At 33.9% G+C, this 26,299-nt stretch overlaps 1 protein-coding gene across 1 annotated transcript in view; it reads left to right on the top strand.

The window, feature by feature from the left end:
* The window catches only part of klf3 (Kruppel-like factor 3 (basic)), a 43,735-nt gene extending 22,343 nt beyond the window's left edge, over window positions 1–21,392 (top strand). Inside the window, exons 3-6 of the mRNA XM_051928201.1 lie at window positions 7,168–7,636; window positions 9,104–9,242; window positions 19,016–19,179; window positions 20,365–21,392. Of these exons, the coding sequence (XP_051784161.1) occupies window positions 7,168–7,636; window positions 9,104–9,242; window positions 19,016–19,179; window positions 20,365–20,546 (954 nt within the window). The 3' untranslated portion in view covers window positions 20,547–21,392. The remainder of the gene's footprint in view (window positions 1–7,167; window positions 7,637–9,103; window positions 9,243–19,015; window positions 19,180–20,364) is intronic.
* The last annotated feature ends 4,907 nt before the right edge of the window (window positions 21,393–26,299 follow it).

The raw sequence follows: 26,299 nt of genomic DNA, 5'->3' as shown, positions 1-26,299 counted from the left end.
GAAAGGTCCCAGGGATTTGTGCTGTGTGCACTATTAGTTGTAGGACCTTATGGTCAGAGAAACTGCAGTTCCAAAACCAGATAGTGATGCAGCTGATCAGAACGCTGTTAATGGTGCTCCTGCAGAATGTGATGAGAATGGGTTGAGGTAGGCTTGCCTTCTTCAGCCGCAGTGGAGACACTGATGTGCATTCTTGGCCATGAAGGCAGTTTTAATTGATTAAGTAAGGCCAGCTGCTTGGTGCACACCAAGGAATTTGGTGCTTTTGGCCAATTCCACAACAGAGACCTTTATGTGCAGTTGAGTGTAAAAAGCATGGGCCTTCCTGAAGTTAATAATTATGTCTTTCATCTTATCCACATTAACTTAGAAACCTAGTAAACAAATCTATTTTGACCTCTACTTGCAAATTTGTTTTCCAAATGGAAGAACCACAGAGTGAACACAAAATTATTTCTAGATTTCTTCAGAGTATAATAGTGTGTATCTGAGCTCTTACATTTATAGATCACTAGCACCAAGAACCAGGATGAACTAGGCTAAGAAATAATATCGCTACTAGTACATTCTTAGAAATTTTGGATCTTATCCAGATTAAAGCATTGAATTAAGTATTAAAACTGGTTTCATTTAAATGCCATAGCAATTTGATGAGCTGAGTAGTTTAAAATTCTGACTTGAATGAGTTATATTGATGTTAACATTTCTTGGTAATAATGGTAATTTTTAATCTTTGTCTATGTGTATGTATATTTAATTTGCCATTCTTTGACTGCTGAGAGCAGCCACTGGCTATCAACAATCAGTACATCAAATGTAATTGTGTTGTGCTAAATACTTCACCTTGAGGTTGCAGGTCATGATGTTTTATAGGAACTGATTATTACTATCTCTGTTGTAAATGCTAGAGCTTTGCTGTTTCAGACTTTAAAACAGAATCAAGCCATTGCTACATGTGGCGTTGGATTATCTGTGTAAATTACTGTCACAAACTGAAGCTGAGTGACACAGCTTCATTACCTGATCAACATGACAGACTTCAAACACACCTTTTTATTAGTCATTTATTTATACAGAACTAAATAATATGGATTATATTAATGTGTTTCTTAATATTCTATCACAGTCAATACCACTAAATGAAATAAAGCTCTTTCATGCCTAAACATTCATTTCAAAGATCTCTTCTTTGCTGGCAGAAACTCTTAGTTGAGCACTGGGGACTTGAAGGAGCTATAAGCTTATTGCTGGCGTCTACTGTATTCACGATACTTGTATGTGGGGGGTACTTGAGTTAGCCCACTATACTTTTGACAAGCCTGAGTATTTGGTGCACATATTTTTAGTTCTTAAAAGTTTATCAATTTTTTATTTCATTATATTTTGTTTGATACAGTGGTGTGTATTTTTAAAGCATTTTTACAAAGGCAGAATAAAATATGAATTTCAGGGAATAGAAAATGTCAACTTTGTAATTCTTTCATGTTCTTCTCTTCATTATGAAAGGGTCAGTAAATTTTTCTGCTATCAAATATATTCAACTCTCTGTCTGCTTCTGTTTACCTAGTGTTTTGGAAAAAAATTACAAATATACCAGTGGCTTGGATAGTAAGAAACAATAAGTTAACAAGTTGGTGTACAAATGACCTTTACACACAGAAATCTGTGATAGTGCCATTATGAAGTGTCAGTTGTTCATTCCTTGTTTGATAATTGCCAAAATCAAGAATATTTGAATTACAAGCTAAATCAATGTAAATATACAGATAAAGAGAAAATATATTTTGATTATGTGGTTTGTGTTTTGTTTCATGCAGAATTTACATTTTGTATCATTTGTTACTTTTTGTTTATAAGTCCAGTATGAAAAATGTTTAAACATGACTGCAAATCTAGAAGCAGCAAATCCTCAAATTTATTATGTAGAGGGTATACATTTTCAGTGTCTTTTTTTAAATTCTGCACCTAATTGATGGAGATCCAATGATTCCAAGAGTATGCAGATGGGCATCACTGTGTGTTATCTAGCCAGTAATGGTGTCCGTGCTGTTTTTTGACAAGCCAAGTTGGAGATTTTCTTTTTGCTGTTGACAGTATTTTTGTGTGGTGCCAGTTAAGTTTCACCTGAACCACCACACTCTATTTATAGTATTTTGAAGAATCATACCTTTTAAAATATTTATTTTGTATTTTAAAAATATTTTGTAATTGCACATTGAGCGACTAAAACTGAAACAGACCGCTATTCTGTGTTGATATAAAGCAAAGAAAACACTATAGAGTTTGTCTACAAAATAGAAATATTAACATGCATACCTAAAAATTTTTGAGAGTGCTGATTAGGATTTGTTCCTGCCTTGCACCCTGTGTTGGCTGGGATTGGCTCCAGCAGACCCCCATGAGCCTGTGTTAGGATATAGCAGGTGGATAATGGATGGATGATTATAAACCAGCATAAACAGATGGTGATATAAATTAAGTGGATTAAGAAACTGTGACATTTGAAGAAGGAGTCTCTTATTTGACTATGACACTCTGTGGCTCCTAGAAAATTCAGATACTTTTCACTAAGTGTCATTACAGCCACAGGATGTTTATAGAAATGACTGAGAACTGTTTACTTCTACAGTCTGTGGAGGGAGGAGTGAACTGGTGTACAACAGATGTGCATTATTTGACCTAGAATTAAGCAGGAGGGTATTGTTTTGCTCACAAGTTACAGAGAAACCTGTACCCTTCTTTGTTTAAGATACATGGTGAAAAAGTGTAGTCTATTTTTTAGTAGTATGTTAGGTATATTTTCTAATATGTGAGCAACATCTAATGGAGAATAAAAGGAGGCGTCCTACGTAGAAGGTATAACTAAAGTTTAAAGGGTGACTTACTGTATGCAAAAGCTCACAGATACGCTGGAAAGTGCCAAGTCGAAACAAAAAGGTTTAGATATCTGTTAACTGGCCTATGGGGAAGATCACAACCCAAGGATTGTTTTCAAGATAGGGGATTGTGGGCCGTCAGTAGCTAGTCTTAGTTTGGGACGTGAGAGAACAATCAATCCTAGAACTTAACCTATGAACAGTAGATCAGAAATGTCATTTTTAGGGGTCACTGTAACCTGGCGGCCTCCATAAAAACTTTAAAATAATTAAGAAACATTTTTTTCTTCTAGTTCCACTTTTTCTTAATACTAGACAAGAGACATTTAAAAAGTGAAAAATGCTACCTAGTCACAGAAATTGTATAATATTTAAAAAATTGTGGTTTACTGTTTACAGATTGTTTCTTTTTTTTAGCTCGTATTCAAGGTTATAATGGCAGAGGCAGAAGCTAGTATTTTCTGAATAACTATTATTTCTTTGTCACAACAAAACATACAATCTGTTTTGCATTTTTCAAATTTGATCATGTTTCATTCTTCTCTAATTGCATAAATGCAGAATGGCTCAGAATACAGCTCTCAGGAAGCAGCAGTTTATGTAAACACACTGGGTGTGGAGAATAAGCAAACAATATTTTTAAGTCGTATCCTACGGTAATTTAGTTGAATGTGATTGTATGGATTTAGGAAAAGGGACTCGTTTTTTTTTTTACCTCCCCATGTTCACATTTTAAACAATGAGCTTTGTCAGATTTTTGATTTTTCTTTAAGTTTGTAAGCAGCTTTTAATAAGGTAGTCAGAATAGGCTAATTACTAGCAAAGTGGAGAAGACACTACATAATCAAAGGTTCTGTAGAAACTACTAACTGGAGTGTAGGACCCTGAGACAAACATAATCTGTCCATTTTTGAGTTGTGAAATAAGATTACATTTAAGAGATACAATTTTAAGGATTATTTAAAGATTGAAATGTTTTTATTTGGTATGACATATATACATATAAACCTACATGTAATTGATTGACTCACTAACTGACTGACAAGAATTCTTGGCTATTTGCAGGAAACCTAAGGAAAACTGTTCTTCACTAATGAATTTATAGTATGGCCCTGAGGTCTGGAGGCGTTCAAAAAGTTAATTTATGTGTGATGATATTTTGCCTTTAATAGTCAAAATGGACAATTATAGTGCTGCTCTATAGCAGTGGTAGAGTACCACAGATGGAACCATGTCCCTTGTGGTTATTCTAGTCTTTAAGCATATCATTAGAACTAATCATGATAACTGTGTTATCCATTTCACAAGAAAAATTAAATGGCTTGCAGAATACAAGCCTAAATTACTCCTGGTATAATATAAAACCTTTACTTGCAAGGAATAATAAAGCATTAAAGACATTACAGTAAGGTTGGAGCAGTGCTAGCACTGCTGCCTTGCAGCAATGAGACCAGGGTCCAAGACCACACCCTCCATGGAATTTGCATTTTTTTCCCATTGTCATCATGAGTTTATGCTGGGTGCTTCAGTTTTCTGCCACAGCCCAAAGACTTGCAGATTAGGTGGATTGGCAATGTTAAATTGGCTCTGTGTGTGTGTTCACCCTGCAATAGGCTGGTGCACTGCCTAAGGAATGTTCCTGGCTGTGGCTTGCTTGGATAGGCTCCATCTTTCTTGTAATCTTTCTCTAAGTGGGTTTGGAAGACTAAGAGATGGAATGCATAGACATTCCAGTAATAGCAACCTACAAGAGTTAAACAAAACTTAATTTTCTATGGATCTTAGGAAAAATTTGGTATAATTTGAAACGTGCATATTACATATGATAAACAGAAACTAAACTTGAGCCACTTTAAGGGTGAATGGGCCAATTATTTACAGTTCATAAAATTGGATTAACTTTACTTTTAATGCGAGATTCCTTAAAAATTTGTATAATAAATAAATTGTAAGGACACGGACTGCTATACCTTTAACAACCAGGAAAAGGTGGAAACAAGACAAAAGAAAGACCAAAAAAAATGACAGAACCCTGAGATTCAAGTGTTTCAGTTGGCACCTAAAATATAGGAAATTCTTGGAAATCCCTTATAATGTTTTTTCTCTACAGTTTCAAAACGTAAGATTACACACCATTATCATCAACATAATTAGCAGACAAGGCCTCCCTATACCCAGGAACAAATTTCTTGAAAATGCCTAGAAGCTCCTAGAGCAGTCAAGTGCGGACATAACCACAACAGACAAAATCAAATTGTTTGCTTATTTATCTAAATATTTATAAGAGGGATTGCTTACTTTCCAAAACTCCCTAATTTTCTTATTCCTTCCTTGTTTTTGACCTCTCTGTTTGCTTTTTTCCTACTTTTACTTTTTGAATTTTTCCTAGACATGATAATTAATAAAGTATCTATCTATCTATCTATCTATCTATCTATCTATCTATCTATCTATCTATCTATCTATCTATCTATCTATCTATCTATCTATCTATCTATCTATCTTTCTATCTATCTATCTATCTAATTCAGCACAAGCTAATTGGGAGCTGAAACCCAACCCAACAGCATCAGGCACAAAACAATAGCCCTGAATAGGGCATGCCATACTTTTGACTTTGTTCTATAGCAAAAAATCTGCCATTGACATTGATTACTTGGCATATGTGGAGCTATTCTATATCTGTACAATATATTTACGCTAATGTCATATTTACTACCAACATAAGGATTAAATTACTGTGTCATACACTTGTAATTTTTTACTTGAATCTGGTAATTGCAATATTTTCTTAAAATTAGTTTTTATGAGGGTTCAAAATGAATACATTATTTTCATTTTTTTGAAAGAATAATTAAATATTTTATTAGGGTCATGTTATGGTCACACATGAGAAAAAGTCTACATATTAAATAATTTTTTATTTAATTTTGGATATTTATGGTTTGGAAAAAGCATAAAATTTGTATATTCTTATCACATACAGTATCTGTATATAGTTCTCACATGAAAACACTGATGAATTCCAATATTCTTTAAAACTGCTGTTGCACCTGATTTCCATCCCAATGTGTGTGGTATCTCAATGGTAAAGAGGCCCAGTAGGTATGCATTTTGCACCTTTTAATATTGATTAATCAGTCTATCAATATTCTAAACCTGCCTAATCCAAGTTTAGAGTTGTGGTGGGACTGGGACCTGTCAGGGCAGAATCATGTGCAAGTAAGAAAACAACCCTGGATGAAGCACCAATCCATTAGAATGCAGTGGCTCTCAATAAGCCTGTTTATACTCGTTAATCAACATAACAAGCATGTCTTTGGGATGTATAAGGAAAACAATTGTATTCAGAGTGAAATCAGGACAAGAATGTACAAACTTCACATGTACAGTGGCCTGGCCTTTATTTGAACCTATAATTGTGAGACAATAGCACTACCCACTGTACCAGTGTGCTGGCTCTAGTTATGTGAAAATATATGGAATGATTCTTAGTAGAATTTCAGTATTCTATTCTGAATATTTGCTTCAAAATCTCCACTGTAACTATTGACAAAAAGTGCTCGTACTTATTGATATGATCATAACTTGGAATTAAAAACATTCTTAGTAAAAACATTCTTTTACCAGATGTCCATGGATGCAGAGAGCATTTTACCTGAATGTAGTTAATGTGTTAGCCGAGTCTGCTTAAGAAGGGAGGGTGAACGAGTAGCAATGTCTTACCATTTTAACTTTTTTGTGTGCCACTGATACATGATGTTAATGGATTGCCAATTTATTTTTTCTTACATTATATTTATATTTTAAAATGAAATTACTTAATTTCTCCCTTCTTTATATGTACTAATTCTGATTAGTTAAGGAAGCTGGCCTAATATTTTTATTTTTTAAAGTAACACATTTTTAATTGCAATGTTCTATTTAGTAACTTTATGTATCTTGACTTGTGGAATTTTATTTTAAGAAAGCAACACACTCTTGACATAATAAAATCCAAACAGAAATGTGTTTGTTGAGTTTTACCAGGACTATTCATTCACTTGATGTGAATGAAAAGAGACACAATGACTTTATATGCCATGAAAAATTGCACAACAACCAGACTTTTCTGAAAAATCTAATTTCTCTTGGGCATTTGTTAAGTTATCGAGAGGTGTCCTTTAAGGACCATAATGAAACCATTCTTTCAAATTTAGTGAGGAAATATTAATAATAAATATCACATACTTAATTAAGAGTTATTTAAAAATGTTGGTTATCTTTGTTTCTGTTTTTTTTTCTCCTCTAGTACTATCCTATATACATACCCCAAAACCAAGAGAAAACATCGGAAAAATACCCTTCAATGTATTCCAGTGGACAAAGCATCAGGACATTTTCACACCCTGATGGATTGTTATGTGAAAGCCAGATGGAACCAGTAGATTTATCTGTGAAGCCACGGAATTCACCCCCCATCTCATCAAGTTCACCTTCTTCACCATATTCATTGACCAGCCTATCCAACACTAGTATGCAAGGCATAATGCCTCACTGCAGCCCAACACATAAAAGAACTTCTCCAAATGTTCCACCTCTGACCATACCCATGCCTTTTCCAATTCTGCCTAACACAGGACTATCCAGTCAAGGGATTTTTTCAGTTATACCATCAGTAGTGGTGCAGCCAGTGTCTCTGCTTTATTCTCCTCATCTTTCTCAACCATTAATGGTCCCCTCAGTGATGAGTGATGACATAAGAAGTCATGCTAATCAAGGTAAATATATGTTCATGAAGGATTGGCTGCATTTTTCATGTTATTATTTTCATCTTGAAATGAGTGGATAGTTTTTCTTGGTTAATTCAAATTTTAAAAATTGTGTACATATTTTGGTAGTCTCCTTCTCCACAAGATACTTTATAAAAAATACTGTGCAAGAAAAACAGAAATGGCTTTAAAATAGTATGAAGTGCCTAAACTGTTTGTTATATAGGTTGTTGAATTTGAAAATTTCCTAAAACTCAAAGGTTAGATGTTTTCTGATTTTCCTTAACTTTGTACTTTGTCATAAAGCTGTTCACCACTAACATCCATGGCTAGCACACTGTGAGCAGGGATAGTTGTTTATCTTTTTATTTAAATATGAATTATTTGCAAAATACCATTTTACTAAGTGTGACAAAGTAAAAATACATTTCTAGTATGTCACTAGGTTGCATAAAAATCCAAGTAGCTTAAATTATAATTACATCCTTTACCATATATACTCGAATATAAGCAGAGTTTTTCAGCACCCAAAATGTGCTGAAAGAACGTTACCCTCGGCTTATATTCGAGTCAGGCGAGAGAGACACACACACACGCGCGCGAGAGAGAGAGAGAGAAAGAAAGAGAAAGAAAGACACGCGCGAGAGAGAAAGAGACATGCGTGAGAGAAAGAGAGACAAAAGCACACAGGAGAGAGAGAGAGAGAGACACACACACATGCACGCGCGAGAGAGAGATACCATATTGTTTTTGTTGACCCTGTTCTCCACTTACAGAGCTAGTTTACTGTTTTTCTTTTAAATAAATACTCAAAAACATTTAACCTACTGATGCCTCAATTAATGTACGGTAATTTTATTGGTATTTATTTTTATTATTGAAACCAGTAGCTGCTGAATTTCCCACCCTAGGCTTATACGGGAGTCAATAAGTTTTTCCAGTTTTTGTAGGTAAAATTAAGTACCTCGGCTTATATTCGAGTCGGCTTATGCTCGAGTATATACGGCATACAAATATTTTATCAATGCTAAATGAAAAAATAATATTTAACAGGCCATACTAGCTCGAGTATCTTCCAAAAAGCCAACATATTATTAAAGACAAATGGGCTCTATAATCCTTCATTTGTCTGTAATTTTAGTCATTATTATGAATATAGCAGAATATGGAATTTAATTCCTATCCTAAGTGCAAAATGAGCATAATAAATTAAAGTACTGAAAATATTTATATAGTAATTAATCAGTAAGTGGCAGCATTTAGAATGCATTTCTAAAAATTCATCTTATTCTGCTATTTAAAGGTAAATTTTAATAATTAGTAACTTTTTTCTTCACCATCACTTAACACCTCTTTCTTGACAACTCTTAGCAGTATTAGGTTATATGTTTTGATAAATGCACTGAAAAGAACTTATTTTGGCAATATCCAATATGCAAAAATGTATCCCTGTTTGAAATGATTTATCTCATTTAGTTAATTCAAGGCAAGAGGAAGACATTAACAAAGAATACATCCATTCCATTAAACAAGAGCCAAAGCAAGAGAAAGAATGTTACACTGAAGAAGTTTCATCGTCTGTCATTACTACACCACACATGCAAATGCTACATGAGTAAGTAAAACATATTTCTTGATATATTATACATTTTTTGTCAACTAATGAAAAACTAGACATTATTCATTTGTATTATGTACAACTACTGAAATAATTACTTTCTGTTTATTCATGAAATTCTGGTAAGGATGGGTTTTAACATTAATAAAATGCAGTTTAATCATATCTTGGAATGTGGCCGAGCTCATGTCTGTTATATCCATTCTTCAATATATAGATTACAGGACGTTCTTTATCCAGGCTAAAATACAACTGAGCAGGATCCTTTTCAGTGAGCAATGGATGCAACACAAGAGCCATCCCTGAATGGAATGTTATTTGGTAATTGGCCCCAACTATGCACAAACCATCAAACCTGCTATGCTTCTTTTAGTATTTCAGTCAACCTAATACTGTGGTTCTCAACCAAGTGTCACAGCTGAGTCTTCCATCAACAATGTTACCTGCTGTGCTACTGTTATTCCCAATTTATATATATATATATATATATATATATATATATATATATATATATATATATATATATATATGCTAAATATTAATATAATAATATATATTAATACTGAATAGTAGTTAATGACAACAACAAAAAATAAAAATTGTGTTCTACTGTATAATGGGTAATAATTTTATCTTACAATGCTTGACACACACCCCTCACAGCTCCTTTTTAAGTGCTTCAACCCATAGCTTTAAAGATTTCTAGAATAGAGTAGTCAGAAACTATAGACACTTCATTTTCCTTTATTATTCACATCACATGTTCCCACAAATTTTCAAACCATTTTAGGAGAAAGTAGTATTCTTAGTGATACTATACTCTAGCTTCCAGTTTGCACCATAGATTTATTTACTCTAGCTGTTAATTATACGGAAACTCCATCTACACCAGTTGCTATAAACGGAATGTATCCATCCCACAGGAATTATAGTGATAAGAATTTGTGAAAAAAGTTAATTACTTATACTGTAACTATTCCATAATCATACAAGCAAAATGTGAAAGAGTTTTTAAATATAAACTTTTGACACAATGAAATGGATAGATTCAATATTCTTTTCTTTCACTATCTTCTGATGACACATTATTTCTGATCCTAAGTTACTGGGAAAGACACTTCTTAATTTATAAATTATGCTTCGCTTAACAACTCAGATTTCAATGATTAGAATAAGGAAACATAACTGACTTCAGAAATACTGAAATTATTAGCTATCAAATATCATAAGCAGTGAATTATAAATTAATTTTTACACTGTTGTAAGTTGTGTTGTTTTTCTCTGTGCTTTATCATGATGTGTTTTTGCCTATACATGAACAACTGCGGTCTTCTTTTTTTTATTTACTTCCTTTGCTTACTTCCTTTGGAGGACAGAATTGTGGTTAGCATTACTGCCTTTCAGCTCCAAGGTGGTTCCCGTTCACATTCTTGAGGCATGTACTTAGTTAAACGGTAGCCCTAAATTATGAGTGAGTGTAAATGTGTGCGTAAATGCAACTTGTGGAGGACTGATGTCCCAGCCAAACTTGGTTCTTACTTTGCAGCCCATGCTGCTAGAGTAGGCTGTAGCTTCTTGGGACCTGAAATGAAAAAGACATATTCAGAGAAAGGATAGACAAACGCTTTCATTATATACATTTTTTATTTTCAGCGAGAATAGAAGCATTAATGAGAATCAAATGTACTCCTTAAATATGGTCAATACAACAAACTTGAACAATTTAACAAATGATTGTTTATTAAAATAGTTTACATGCACCATGAGCAAAGCTAGGAATAATGTTTGTCTCAAAAGAACAAGGCAATTTTAATACATGCTGTAGTTATTCTGCTGATTCAATTGGTTGTCAATGACTTTAGTAGGTTAGGGGTTCTCAGACTCGGTCCTTGGGACCCCCTGTGGCTGCAGGTTTTTGTTCCATCCAAATTCATAATCAGTGACAACACCTGATAGCACTGATCTCATTTAATTAGCTAGTATTTTTTTTCTCTTATTCTACATTCTGAAAAGCACAGCAGCATGATTTGTACATTTATAAGACATTTAGAAATATTTCTGTTTTTGCTATAGATTTAAATGCTTAACTCTCTTTTGTTGATTTCATCATATTTTGCCCTTTCTCTGTGCAGTTTGTTCCCTTCATTGTATCTTAATAATGAAAATTAAAAAAGGGAAGAATAGACAGCCAGGCAAACAACAATGAATAATCAAAGGCGGCAACTACTTTAGCGTCAGACCCACTAATTAGTAAATAATGGATTAATTAAACAATTAGAAAACCTGGAAAAGTAGAATGAAAATCAAGATAAAAAATTGTTAAAAAAAATAAAACTAAAAAAATTATTCCCATATAAATACTTGGTTCATTTTAATATTTTTTTTATCAAACTTAGAATTTCTGTATTGTTCCCAAAACACAGAACTTGGGAAATAACAGTTCACTTAATTAGCCCAAGAGTACAATTAAAAATAAATCCTACAGCTACAGTGGGTCCCCAGGACCAAGTTTGGGAAGCACTGTAGTAGATCAGTTTTCCATATTTAATTTTTAAAGCAATGTACTTGCCAATTCTTTTTTAAGTTTACAGTATCCACCTATGGTATGGCATATAAATTTAAGGCTAATATTTCTACTTCCCAGATAGCAGTCATGTGAGTAAAATAAGCTAAAAAATTACTTGAATATTTAATCCCTCATCTTGCTTACAGATAAGACGAGTAAAGTAATATTTAATACATGTTCTGTTTTCTTTATGAACATTTGACTCAGCCCAGTAGGCTCCTGGTTTATAATTAGGTTAAATCTAAAACTACATTGCCATGAAACATGAAATGCAATTTCTGATTTAAAGAGTTAAAAAAGTAAATGCTTAGTGATTTTCTGTCTGCTTTGAGAGCTTTTACACATTAGAAAGTAAGTGCTGTATAAAACAAAAATTACTGTGCTTTATATATGCATGTGGGTTTGAAAGCCTGTTTTTTTTCTCAAATGAAATTACCTACATTGAACCATTCATGTTGTTGTTTATTTTAATTAGAGTGCATGTGATGTAATTCTGACATTTTTAATAATACATCTTTTGGAAGAAGCTTTTGTCAGTACTTTATGGGAAAATAAACCTGAAAGGTTTCAGAGACATTTGCCTGAGCACAGCTACACCTAAACACACAAAACTATTTTATTTTAGGTTACATGTACAGTCATTACAGCTCCATGACACTGGCTTGAAGCCTGACCAGGCATTATACCACACAACCTCGAACTGGATAAAACAGGTTCAGAAAGTGGATAGATAGATGGATTCTGTTTTACTCTTTAAGTATTTGTCAACACCATACAAACATACTGTATGTGCATTTAATAAAAACAAGTATGATGTTCATCCCTTCTCATCTTCCCAGCAGCTTTTCCTAGTGAGGGTCACAGTTACAGTAATCATGTATGTTGTAAATTAGTGAGACTGGTTTTAGTGATTTATGAAAAAGAAAATGCTAGAATAAAAGTTTAAATACTACAAAACATCAATGAACCAAGCTGTCCATAAACATATACTAACAATAGAAGGAATCAAATCAGTTAGGGAAAGAAACATGAACAATCTTGTTGGTATTATTTTGCCTTCTGTCCTTGTGCAGTAAGAACCACAATAAACAAATAGAGCAACTTAATAATAATTTTATACGTAAAAATAACATATGAAGTCTGTGGCATTTGGAAGAGCCAGTGCTTATCATCTCATCATTTGGATCAAAGCCTGGTTGCCAGTTAGCTCAATGTGCCAGTTAGCTTTGATATGTGAGAGGGAACTGGAGTGCCTGAAGAAAACCCATGGAAACAAAGGGAGACTCCTTACAAGAGATAAACCCAGTTTTTCTGGAGTTCTAAGGGTGTGTTTCATTATTTTTATTAACACACATGCATTTCCTGTTATCCACATTTCAGTATCTAATCCACAGTAACAGTCCATGTTAACTTGGTTTTAGGCAGTGCATTTAGACTAAGGCTTTGTGTAACACAATTCTGATTTTTTTTAAATATGTCTTAATATTTTGATTAATTTTACCAATTCTTACAAATCTGATACAGATCAGATATTCTGTGTTCTCTTATATGCTGAGCTTTTGTTTAGAGGTGTTGTAGATGTCACCTTCAGGAATTATGTGTGTTGCACTTCTCACTGAAATTTTTAACGTTTATGCAAATATAAATATCAACCTCTCAATTAGAATGAATTTATAAAAATAGTAAATAAAAAAGGCACTACATATTTCTTTTGTACATATCATTAACATTGAAATTTCCATAATTAAAACTTTTTTAGTCTAAGTTGCATTTGCTTCCCAGACTTTTTCTTGGGGTTCTTTTGACTCATGTGCTTTAAATAGATAATAACACGTGTAGTGTAGCTTTATTTATTTAGTGTTCTGCATTAACCACAGATAACAAGCCACCATGGTATTACGTCTGTCCTTTTTTAGTATATAGAATAGTAGATAAATAACACACTTTAATGTGTACTGCTGTCCTGACAGAACTGTATGATATCTGATTGATTTTATTGTTCTTTGGCCGACAACTGAGAGTTAGTTACATGTGTCGATACATGTGAACACAGAGGATCCCTGCTATCACCCTAAACGCATTGTTTAAACTCACCAAACTCTAGTTTTTTGTTTTTTGGTACATTGCTGAATTGTCTCAAATAAAGGCATCATGGGTACTCCCTCGCCACTTTGCCACAATTTCTGTGAATAATCTTTAGTGATCACAAACCACTGAGTTAATTTAAATAATGTGGATGTGTTGGGTTTGTGAGGTGGTAGATGGAGTGTCATGCACAGATTTCAACTGATGTTCTTCCGGCCGGGTTTTAATACAGCAGCCCTGTCTCTCCCCAAATGTACAAAGCTGTTATTCTTGTCCCTCTCTATTCTGTCTTCCTTCTTCCCTCAAACCAACTGCAATTCAAAGAATGATTGTAAAAGTAAAGGAAGCTGAAACCATAAATCACAGATTCTTCAAAACATTTAAAGCACATAGAACTATTAACTTACACATTTGCAATCGTTAACAGTTTAAATTGTTTAAATTAATAAAATTTATCTTCAAAATATAATGCTACAAATACTGTAATGCATTTTATCATGAAAGTGATATCATATCAAGTGTAAACCTTACTTTTCTAAATGTTCTGTGAACTGTCATGATGTGAATTTAATGTGTTTGGTGTCTGTCACATAAAGTAGCCAACTTAAGAAACACTTAATGATTAACTAGTGGATTGGGGAGCACATAGATAATGAAGGATTGAATAAGCTGCTTTAGTTGGGATGGGTTTTGAGAAACGCTCATAAATTAACAGTCGATGTTAAGGTGGAATTTACAATGTTCTTAGTGTTTTGATGCTTTTGGGAAATGCACCCTAGATACATTGTGAGATGGTTGAAGAAAATTGCAGGTTTGTGGATTGTATTTGTTTGAATTTTATAAAATATTTTTGTTTCTTAGGCATGGATGTATAGGTAATTACTTCTCCAATGGCAGTGCTTTAAATATATTATCTTTCAAATTTTTAGGACATCATGGATATTAATGTCCATAGTAAAGTTTCTTTCGGTACAGAGCACAGTAAAAATTTGAAAGAACAACCTCTTAAAAAGCCACAGAAGCCAAAACAAGAGAGGTGGTATGGCTTGCTACAGGCTTGTGCAGATGAAAAGTTCATTGCAGGAGACTTTCACACTTTCATTGTCAGTACACATAACATATGCATCTGAGATGTGGAAGAAAAATTAAAGTACCCAAAAAATTGGGGATTCAAGCCTGGAACACTAGATGTTTGAGGCAGAAGCACTGTGCCACACTCATATACTTCTGTCATTAGATAAAATGATATATAGAACAAAATAACATGAAAACAAACCACTTCCTTAATCACTGAATATGACTGCTCAATGGGTAATTTTATTATTCTGTGCATCACTTGTACAACTAACATGTTTTATCCATCCATTATCCAACCCGCTATACCCTAACTACAGGGTCACGGGGGTCCGCCGGAGCCAATCCCAGCCAACATAGGGCGCAAGGCAGGAAACAAATCCCGGGCAGGGCGCCAGCCCACCTCAGGGCACACACACACCCACACCAAGCACACACTAGGGACAAATTAGAATTGCCAATGCACCTAACCTGCACGTCTTTGGACTGTGGGAGGAAACTGGAGTACCCGGAGGAAATTCACGCAGACACGGGGAGAACATGCATACTCCACGCAGGGCGGACCCGGGAAGTGAACCCTTTACTATAAATAAATTCTCTATTTTTCACCACAATAAGCAACCGCTGTTAAAATGGTTCGAAACTTTCTAGTTATTGTTGTTTTAAGAAGTTCCAGTTTGCACTAGTTGCAAGATTATGGCAGTAATAAATTAGGGCAACTTTAAAGTCTGACTAAGTCAGAAAGTACAGAGCACTGGTTCACAGTTTCAGTCCTGCCGTAATCCCTGCAGCTACAGGTATTTGTTCTAACATCCTACCTCAATTAAGCATTGTTGTTTTCAAGGTTTGCATTTTTGTGGTATTGGGATATTTGAATACAGGACGTCAAAATCAAATCTGTGATGTGTTATTTGTCATCTGTGGTTAGACTTAATCAAATTTTATAATCTGGTGAGGACTAGGTAATTGTTAATTATGTCTATATATGTAAAATAATAAATCCAAAAGAGTGTATACATTTTCAAATCACTATATGTGTGTCATTGAAGATTTAAATATGAGAATGTTTTTAAGGCAAATATTTCTACAGTTTGTATTATTTGTGCTACATTTTACAATAGTTCATTTTTTTGTGTCTTAGAAATCCATTCTGCTTGCTATTTCAATTGCACCGTTACACTGCATGCTTAATTCTATGTCTAGAACTATATGATGCCTTTTTGTTAACTCTCTCATATTAATTAATTTATTTATTTAGTTGTTATTTATTACTATCGCTTATTTAAAATTCTATTAATGATTTTTTGATATTTATAAAATCATTTATTATTGTTATTGTCCTCTTATTATACTTCTTAAAGGCACTGTCATCAGAGTAACCAAGCATTTCACTACATATTGTACTGTATGTATAATATATGTATGAAAAATAATGTTTGATTTGATTTTGTTGAAAGTAATTTTGATATGTTTTTGTTTTGCTTGAGGAAAACACAAAATAGTGCCATAGAACAGTATACAATGGTCAGTACACATTACCCCAAGAATCTTGAGATTCACACAACATCAAAAGTTAAGCCATTTAAAATCAAGCAATAGTCTGTATGTAGCATTTAATGTAAACGTTTTATATGAATAGTTTGTCTCATTCAGTTTAAAAATACTTTCCCTCCATCCATCCATCCATTTTCCAACCCGCTGAATCCGAACACAGGGTCACGGGGGTCTGCTGGAGCTTATAAGCAAAAAGAATTCAATACTTGGAATAAGGAAGTGGATTTGAAAATAAACTTTATCTAATGAATCAGCGATACAGGCACGTTGTATACAGTGAACTTATGATCCAAGAAGTTTAATTATCTTTTTCATTTCCTTTATATAATTCTGCTTAAAATATCAACTGATTAAATTTGTAATTACTGTAATCTGTACAAATGAGTAAACAAGAGTTTGCCAGATTTGAGTTTTACTTAACATGTCATCAGTTTCTTCTGATTTAATACTCACTAGAAAATTGAGGCAATTATTATTCTCCAATGTTTTCTCATATTACATTTTAAAATTATTATGTTGTTGTAAGGAACACAGTAGCATCAATATCTTACTACATCGGTTAGTTTTCTTAATTCTTGATATAAAAAATTGTAATGGTCTAAAATTGTTTCAAAGTGTACAGTGATGTTTTAGGTGCCAGCAAAAAAGTTTGTGATGTCTATAAAGTTACTGTATACTTAGTTCTGAGGAATGTGTACAGTTGCTAACTTTAAGGAGATAAAATAGCATGAAAAGACTTTCCTTTCTGAATGAATCAAAGGGTTATACTGTATGCTGGTATTCATGACAGCTGCTGTCAAAGATAATAAACACTGACAATGACTTAAAAATGGAAGTTAAAAATTCAGACATTTTCCATACTCACTTTGCCCAACTGGGGTAATGGCCAAAAATTATTCCAGAAAGAGCTAATAATATGTCAAGTAATTTTCTTTCTTTTTCTTTACATTTCATTAGCAGCAGTGCCTAGCAAACAAAGAGTTAAAAGTTTTTTCCTACAAACAGTGCTATAGTACAAAGAGCCAATTTTACGCATCCTGTGGGTGTGGCACACCATCCGATCGTCTACTTTTAGGTATTGATGTCAACAGAGAAAAAAAGCCGCACCCTTTTGCTAGCAGGAAGCTTTAATTATGTTGTAAGGAGTGGCTGGAACAATTAGGTTTCTGTTTATGCCTTGGAGAAAGAGATGACGACAGCTTTGCTTCAAAAGGCCTACTTTTTTGTTTAAAGGAAGAAATAAGTTAACATTTTTAAAAAGAAAATTGAGAAGATAAACACATAGTTAGAAATAGGCTTTTGTTATACTTTGCTGAAATTGTTTTAAATACTTCATAACTAAAATATAAAGTTTCCCTGATCATTCTTGGTATTATTTTGTGTTAAAAACATTCAAGTTATTATAGCACATATCAAATTGGAAACTTTAATTATGTTGAGCCTGTGCATGTCAAGGTGCCTGATTTTTTTAACTGACTTCTTTAGGCAACATATCAGTATTTTAAAAGTGTAATATAAGTAGGACCCTCAAAATATAGTTACACCATGATTATGCATAAAAATCACAGTAATGTTTGTACGTAATATCTATTGTTCTCCATGATCACCTGTGAAATAGTCTCATTATATTACAAAAAAGCAAGCCCCATTTTTACCAAAAAAAAACCTTGTCACATCAGCTTTCTCTGCCATTCTAACAAAGACTGTTCTATAATTTAAATAAAAGTTTAAAAAGTATTAAATAGTGATACTAAGGAAAGTGCCCTGGTGTCATTTGAATCCCTTATTTTTACATTTTCTTATTTCTTTTTAATTAGAAATACTATAACTTGACATGTTTTATTTTTAATAAAGGAAAACAAATTGTTTATTATGAGTTGTTAAAATGTAACTATTAAATCAGTTAAACTGTCATTGCCATTAAACCAGTATTGCATATCCTCCCTAAAATCCTAGTGTATTTTATACCTAACCATGTCTCCACCTCAGGTGGCACTCACAAACATTTACATGGCTGTAATATCTATCAAAACATCTTGTACTGGAACTGTCATAACTGAATATTTTCCAGTTTTCTAATCAGTATTGTGAGGTTAAAAACTAATTTAACAGAATTAATTTTTGTTTATTTTTCTTTATGAATAATTTTAATAGGTAGTAAATGCCTTTACAAGTATGTTTTTTATATGACAGTGACATTATATAACACTGGATGTGTTCAAAGTGTAAAGTGAAATTCTTCAGTTTAGTGGGAGTTTTGATTCCATGTTCTGAAAAAAAATCCTAACATAAACACTAATTTTATAGTGGTTTTGATTACATTTAAAAAAAAGTATTAAAGTAACTAAAATGGCTTCCTCATAAACACAAAATTAATAAATTATTAGAAAGCTGATTAGGATAGGCAGTTTGCATTTCCATGTACTTAGAATGTTCTTTCATCGGTTTAAAGATTTTCTTAAAAAGAGATTTATTTTTTTCTATCTTTTAGAAGTCACACACCCTCAGTTATTGTTCGGTCAATCAAGCATCCCCTCCCTGTGGAATCCCCAGATACTGTGAGAAAACGACGCATTCATAGATGTGACTATGAAGGTTGTAACAAAGTCTACACGAAAAGTTCCCATTTGAAAGCTCACAGACGAACACACACAGGTAAGAGTTTAATTTGCATTTGTAAATTTTGGTTGAACCAGGTATCATATTTAGAAGGTTGTGTCTTATTAAATCAGTATGACCATGTAACACTGAGAAAACGAAGTAAGCGTGTTAGTTTTATGGCATGCTATGGATGGATAAATACTTGGGGAAAACAGGCTAACTTCTAAATAAATATTATTTGCTCATTTAAGTAATTGTGTATATATAGTTTAAATTTGAATAAAAATAATTTAAGGTTTAGATAGCTCTTTGTCTTTTGTGCAGTCACCCAAATACAAGTTATTTAAATGAAGAAAACCTATTTATATATTTATTTGGCTTGACCATGGCTTAGTGCTTCAGAGCTCTGCAGTCTTGGACTCTTAAACAGAATCTTCAGGTTCTTGTGTCTCTTCCTACATCCCAAAGAAATGCATGTTACGTTAAATTTTTTTTGGTGTCTCTGAGCTTGCAAAAAACGACCTAAATGGGGCAGGCAAAAATGCTTTATCCTAAATGATGCAGATTTAAATCTTCAGTAAAATCTATATTTTTAAATTTGTACTAATTTCATCCCGCACTTAGATATTTATTTCAAATATTTAACAAATCAATAATGTTAATAATTGTACTATAGCTAATTATTTCATAAGCACCTTGAGATGGTATTTATTACGTATAATTAGTTTTAAAAATAAAGGCTGTTTAATTGCTTACTGTCAGAAATCATTGACTAATAATGGCCGGACAAAGATATTAGTCAACTCAGTGCACCTGATAGGGAAGAGGACAATAGTTTGTGTGATTTGTTAATTGTCAGTTGGCAGGGTATGAGTCAATGGTATATAAGCATTCTTCTGATTACCTTCAGCATCTTTTCAAATGCTGGTTGGATTACTGTATGTGAAAGTTGCGATTTGTAACTCTGGCACAGCACCTGATTCTGTTGTGAAACAAAAGAAGGCTAGTTAAAATCAATGTCAAGAGTCTTAATCAAATAATTTATTATCCTAGTGATAGTTTTACTCAGGTAATAGAAGAGTATGAAAAATCATTCATCACAGTGAATATCTACATATTCAGGACTATATACCTTGACCTTTCAGTAAAATCAAATAGATCCTGCCTAGCAGTTATGATTTTGTTTGTGGAAGGCTGATTATAAAATTGTACTTAAATTTTATTTCTGGGTTTTTGCAGGTGAGAAGCCGTACAAATGTATGTGGGATGGATGTACTTGGAAGTTTGCCCGCTCTGATGAACTCACAAGACACTTTCGCAAGCATACTGGAATCAAGCCATTTCAGTGTCCAGACTGTGACCGCAGCTTTTCCCGCTCAGACCACTTAGCTCTTCATAAAAAGCGCCACTTGCTCGTTTGAACAAAAAAGAAAACCTCCTGCAATTACAAAAAAATCACAGGGATCAGGTCCAGCTGGCCTGGATCATTAGAAATCTGTCATACGTATTGTTTTCATTGGTCAGTCAGTACAGTTGTACAGTAGCAGATATTGCTAACATTTAAGTAAGGTTTTTCATAAACCACGGGTCAGACCTAAATAATGTGAACATGACTTTTTCCTTTATCTGTGTTATTGTTTTTTGAGTAAATTGAATACAAAATACATTACAAAATAGATGTGGACAGTGTTTCGGTTCCTTTTATGATTCTTTACATTTATAACATTTTTATTATGTTTATTGAGGAATTTATTGCCAGTGGTTTGTTTTTGTCAAAAGTATGAATTTCAATACCAGGTAGTACTGGGTATTGTGTTACCTTTAATGTTTTCTTTATGTTCTAGGCATTTGGTAAAAAGAAATATATATCAATGTATTTTTAATATTCACTTGGCTTACACTATATTAATTTGAAGGGCTTGTTAACTAATACAAATGTGTCAGTTGATATTGTAAAAAAATTATTTGTGCTTACTTTAAACAAAACAAGGTAGTCTAAAACAGCAATGACCAAATTTTCAGCACATCAATAGGTTTAATTTTTCTCATGCATGTCTCTGTTAATGGGAATTCCCCTCATTTGGAAGCAAATGTTCCTTGCAAAGAGATATCATTTGAGTGAACTAAGGCTCAAACCAGGGAACATCTACAAATAAATGGAATTAAGATTTAGTGAAGGCCAATTGCATGGTGAAAACTGAAAAGAAATACTAAAAGGCAATTTTGTAGCCATAGCTCCTTCCTGATTTGTCATTACTACAGTAAATTTATCCTTCCACCATAAGTGTTTTATTATTGCATTTCCAACTCTCAGTACAAACTGTCAGTACACAAAGTTCTTTTATCACTGCCTTTGGAGCAGTGGCATAATAATGTTTGCTCAGAGTTTTTTTTATATTTCAATTTACTAAATAGAACAGGATTCCCAAAGTTTTATTGCAATTGATAAATTAATAAATATGGCTATTAAACCTCCCGAAAATGTAAAGTTAGTGTAGGTCAATTGGTGACTCCAAATTGGCCTAGCATAAGTGTGACCACATGCTTGATTGCGTCCTGCAGTGGACCGGTGATCCATCGAAAGTAGTTCCTGCTTTCTGCTCTGCATTGCCGAGATGTGCATCAGCTTTGTGCAACCATTAATATAAAAAGGTTCAGAAATGGATAAAAGGATGCAGCCTTGTGCGAGGTAGTACAGTCAAACAAATAGTGGCCGGGCCACAGTAAGTACTATTCCATTGGAAAGCACTTTACAAGATGTTTACTTGTAACTAGCTGCTTTTTCAGATTATACTCACATGTAAACAAAAGTATATTCATCACCTTAAACTTCTATTCATTTCTTTGTTTTATTTGGGTCTGCTTTGCATTGCACAATTTTTACTATAAAATATATCAAGACTCTCCAGCTTACACCTATGCATGTCTTCCAGTTTAGCTAAATATAATTTATCTTCTGCATGGGCAGCCTGGCAAAGCAATCATTATAACATACATTTGCACCTGACAGCCAATAGTTTGGAAATAAAAATAAATTTAATACTGCATAATATTTTTAGAAAATTAAAGTAGATTAAATTAAAGTACCCTTAAAGACAGGGTGAGAAGCTCAGTCATCCGGGAGGGGCTCAGAGTAGAGCCGCTGCTCCTCCGCATCGAGAGGAGTCAGATGAGGTGGCTCGGGCATCTGATCAGGATGCCTCCTGGACGCCTCCCTGGAGAGGTGTTCCGGGCACGTCTAACCGGGAGGAGGCCCCGGGGAAGACCCAGGACACGCTGGAGGGACTGTGTCTCTCGGCTGGCCTGGGAATGCCTTGGGATTCTTCCAGAAGAGCTAGAAGAAGTGGCCGGGGAGAGGGAAGTCTGGGCATCTCTGCTCAAGCTGCTGCCCCCGCGACTCGACCTCAGATAAGCGGAAGAGGATGGATGAAGTTAAAGTATCATTTATTCATTTGTAACTACTTTGCTGAAATGAGTTTTTATACAACTCCAAACGCTATGTTTGTGAAGTAAAGTGAATGCAGTTTTCATTTATTTATTGTTTGTGGCTTCTGCTGTTCAGTTTCATAAAACACGCTTGTCATTGATGTAAGCATATACAAGTGAATGGTACTCTTACAATTTCGGCAAAGGGGAACCATTCATGCAGGCCCTTGTACGCTGGCCTTCTGTCTAGGTGGTGGTGTTCACATTCTCAGCTTTTTTTGTTCAAACTATGTCAATTAAGTTTGCACATTTGTTTCTTCTCATGTTATATCATTATTAGCAATGAAAATAGTGACAGTGCCTCCCCCTGAAAATGTGAATTGTAAGAATGAGCTCGACTAGCACTTTTTCAGCTGTTTCAGCTATTGAACCTAAATATTTCCATTTGTGAAACTATTCTCCACCACACAAATTATCATTAAATGAATAGTTTGGTTATCTTTTGAATAGAACTTTAACAGAAATTTACTAAACATTTTAATTTTATTCACATCTTATTATTTAGCTTTTAATGGACCCTGTTTATTCCGAATTCCTACAGAGAAACATCCTTATCAGTCAGCTCTCTTACTTAAGAACTGATTGCAACTGAGCTATGCCAAAGTCGTTTTGTCTCGTTTTTGTTGTATGTGTTTTTGTACATTCTATAATGATGATAAATGAGGGTAGACTGTTAAAATGAAGAGCTGTGGGCTCTCAGCTCTTAACAATGGTGAATTGTTTGAATTATTCAAAGTACTGGTGCAGTTATTAACTTTGTTATCATTTTCTTTACCACTTGAGTAAGTAAAACTAGTCTATAAGAAATATATTAATTTTATGAGCCTTTTGTATATATGAGTAGAGCAGCAGGTATGCTCTAAAAGTATTGTATTTTATTAATATTAACAGTCATTCTATTCCACATTTTATATAAAACTTTAAATGAAAAAGTGTAATCAAATTCAATTTATTTTTTACTGCATTCTATAGAGGGAAGACTAAAAAAAATTGTAGAAGTATGGCAAAATTGATTTTTTTCCCCCCCTAAATGTCAAAATGTGAATTTTATTTGAAATGGGCATTACTGTTTTTAAAAGCAAGTTTTGTTTTGGGAAATTAGTGTGGTAAGGGGCCGAGATGCTAAGAAGGCGACAAAAGGATTTTTTTAGAACTAAGGTTAATGCTGCAGTGCTTCAGTCTTGTATTTAAATTAAAATGTGTTGGACATTATACTTGCACTTTATTTGTAGTTAACAAAGTACTTGTTTGTGTCAAAACCAGAATGGAGCTCAATCATTTCTAATTCCGAAAAAATTGTTCTGTACTGAATGCAATCAAAGCACTTAATAAGTTATGAAGAATGCATAAAATCATGAACCTTTCTGTAGGTTGATTTTAGAATGAGTTGTACTTTGCCTTGGTGAGGTCAGCTTTAGTAGCTGCTAGAGTAAGTGCAAAGACATGTACGTGTTCTTGGGAACAAAGTTCATTGAAGCAGTTTCTCAACATGAGACTGTGAGTAACATTCAGCCAGTCCACATGAATTACTTTATACCTTCTTAGCATCTCAAGAGCCAGTCTTTAGCTTTAACTGTCCTCTTCAAAAATGTGCAAAGATGTTTCTTGTTGTTAGTGTTCTTGTTTTAAATTGTAATATATTTTATTATTCAGACTGAAATGGGCAATTAAGGTGTAAGCATGCTATTTCATTTTTTTTTACAAAGACTATAAAAGGTTTTATTTTAAACTATCTTATTCAAGATGTGAATTTTTATTAAACTATAACTTTGTATAACACTTAGGTTAGTAGTCCAATGGGAACTGTGTAATGACTTTGTGTCATATCAAACTGTGAATGCAAATTTGTACTGTACAGTGCTATATTCAACACAAATATGTACATATATATATATATATATTATATGGATTATCATGTAATAAAACCGATAAGATTAAAATCTGACTTCTGTATTTTGTGAAAATGCTGCACTCACTACAATGTGATGAAATGAACATGAAGCCTCTTGAATGCTAGTAGAAGACTTACTTTCAGTCAGACCCGTGAACTCCCACTGATACCTCTCACGTGGCACCTTCTCAAATGCTTTCTGAAAGTAAAGATAAATAATGTCATATGCTCCACTTTGATCATATCCTTCTGTCTCTTCCTCATAGAAATCCAGCATGTTAGTAAAATTTGACCTCCTCTCTTCTAAACCCAGGCTGGTTAAACTCTACCTTAAACCCTTTCACAGGATGAGGGAGGAATAGCAAAATGAACCTAGAGATACTCAAACGTCAAGAGCCCAGCATCATTCAGTAGGTTGTCAAACAGGATAAACATGAGTCCCTACAGATGTTAAGGGCATGAAAAACAGAGGTGTGAGTATGCCATTTCACAGAGAAACTGATACATCTCTCTACATGATGCCAAATGTAGAGAGCATTGGAGATAATGGGACCAAGGGAGAATGGTGGAACCACTAGAGGGTGAGGAGCACTGCCCATATTAGAGAGCGGCACCTACATGCACACTCCAGACCTTCTTCAGATTAGTATTGCATGTTCAACATTGGTGCTTAAATAAAAAAATTGAAAATATGGGATATAACTTCAAACTTGTAAGAGGATGGATTCATTTTAATTATGATCACAAAAAGCATAGAGGTATGTTGGTCCAGAAATTGATAGAAGCATTGACTTCGTTAAATGTGCAGTTACAGAAGACTATTGCACTAACTATCCATGAAAGCACCTCATGTAACTCAGGTTCTATAACACACGTGTCAAGTTATCCTGAAGTGTGCGCACAACGTCCCAAACACACATACATTTACAAACATATTACTAAATATACAACTTCTAGAAAATGCTCTTGTGAAATAAAATTGAACACACCAAAAGTCAACTGAGCATTTAAAGACGTGCCTCATGTTTGTTACATTTATATTCAGATAAAATAAATCACTTAAGATGTAATATAACACAGACCTTGAGAACAAGCCTAAGTGAACACCAGCATAGGGAACACAGAGAATTAAACACCTTCTCTAAAATAAACACTGTCCGTGTGTGTCTTTGATCAGTCCCCACATGATTCTTTAACAAGTCCCCAACTCCTAGTACTCAGCTGTTCACTGGATTCTGGCATTTTTCCAGACTCCAACAGGAGTAGGTAAACCATTTTAAGGAAAAGTAATCTTCATTATGCTGTCTTGGACAATTGTAGATTTAATCTTCAACCTGCTTTTTATTAGTAAAATTATAGAAAAGTGATTTTTTCCTGGGCAGCACAGTGGCACAGTAAGGCCTCACAGTAAGGAGACCATGTCTACATGGGTTTCCTCCCACCATCCAAACACATGCAGGTTAGGTGCATTGGCAATCCTAAATTGTCCCAAGTGTGTGCTTGGTGTGTGTGTGCCCAGGGATTTGTTCCTGCCTTGCACCCTGTGTTGGCTGGGATTGGCTCCAGCAGACCCCAGTGACCCTGTAGTTAGGATATAGCGGGTTGGATAATGACTAACTGACTGATTTTTTGCTTGTTAAATGATTACTCGGAGCAATGCCAACAGCCATGTGAGTTCTATGAAAAAAAAAACTCTTTAATCATAACTAAAGGGTAAGTTGTGGTAGATTAGTATTATATCAGAAAAAAGAGCCTATAGTTAGATACACTTGACCAAAATGAACAAATTTGAATTCA

This window comes from Erpetoichthys calabaricus, chromosome 5 (genome assembly GCF_900747795.2).
Source record: "Erpetoichthys calabaricus chromosome 5, fErpCal1.3, whole genome shotgun sequence".
Lineage (NCBI taxonomy): Eukaryota > Metazoa > Chordata > Cladistia > Polypteriformes > Polypteridae > Erpetoichthys > Erpetoichthys calabaricus.
Note: the sequence above shows the minus strand (reverse complement) of the source record. Positions and strands in the feature narration are given on the sequence as shown.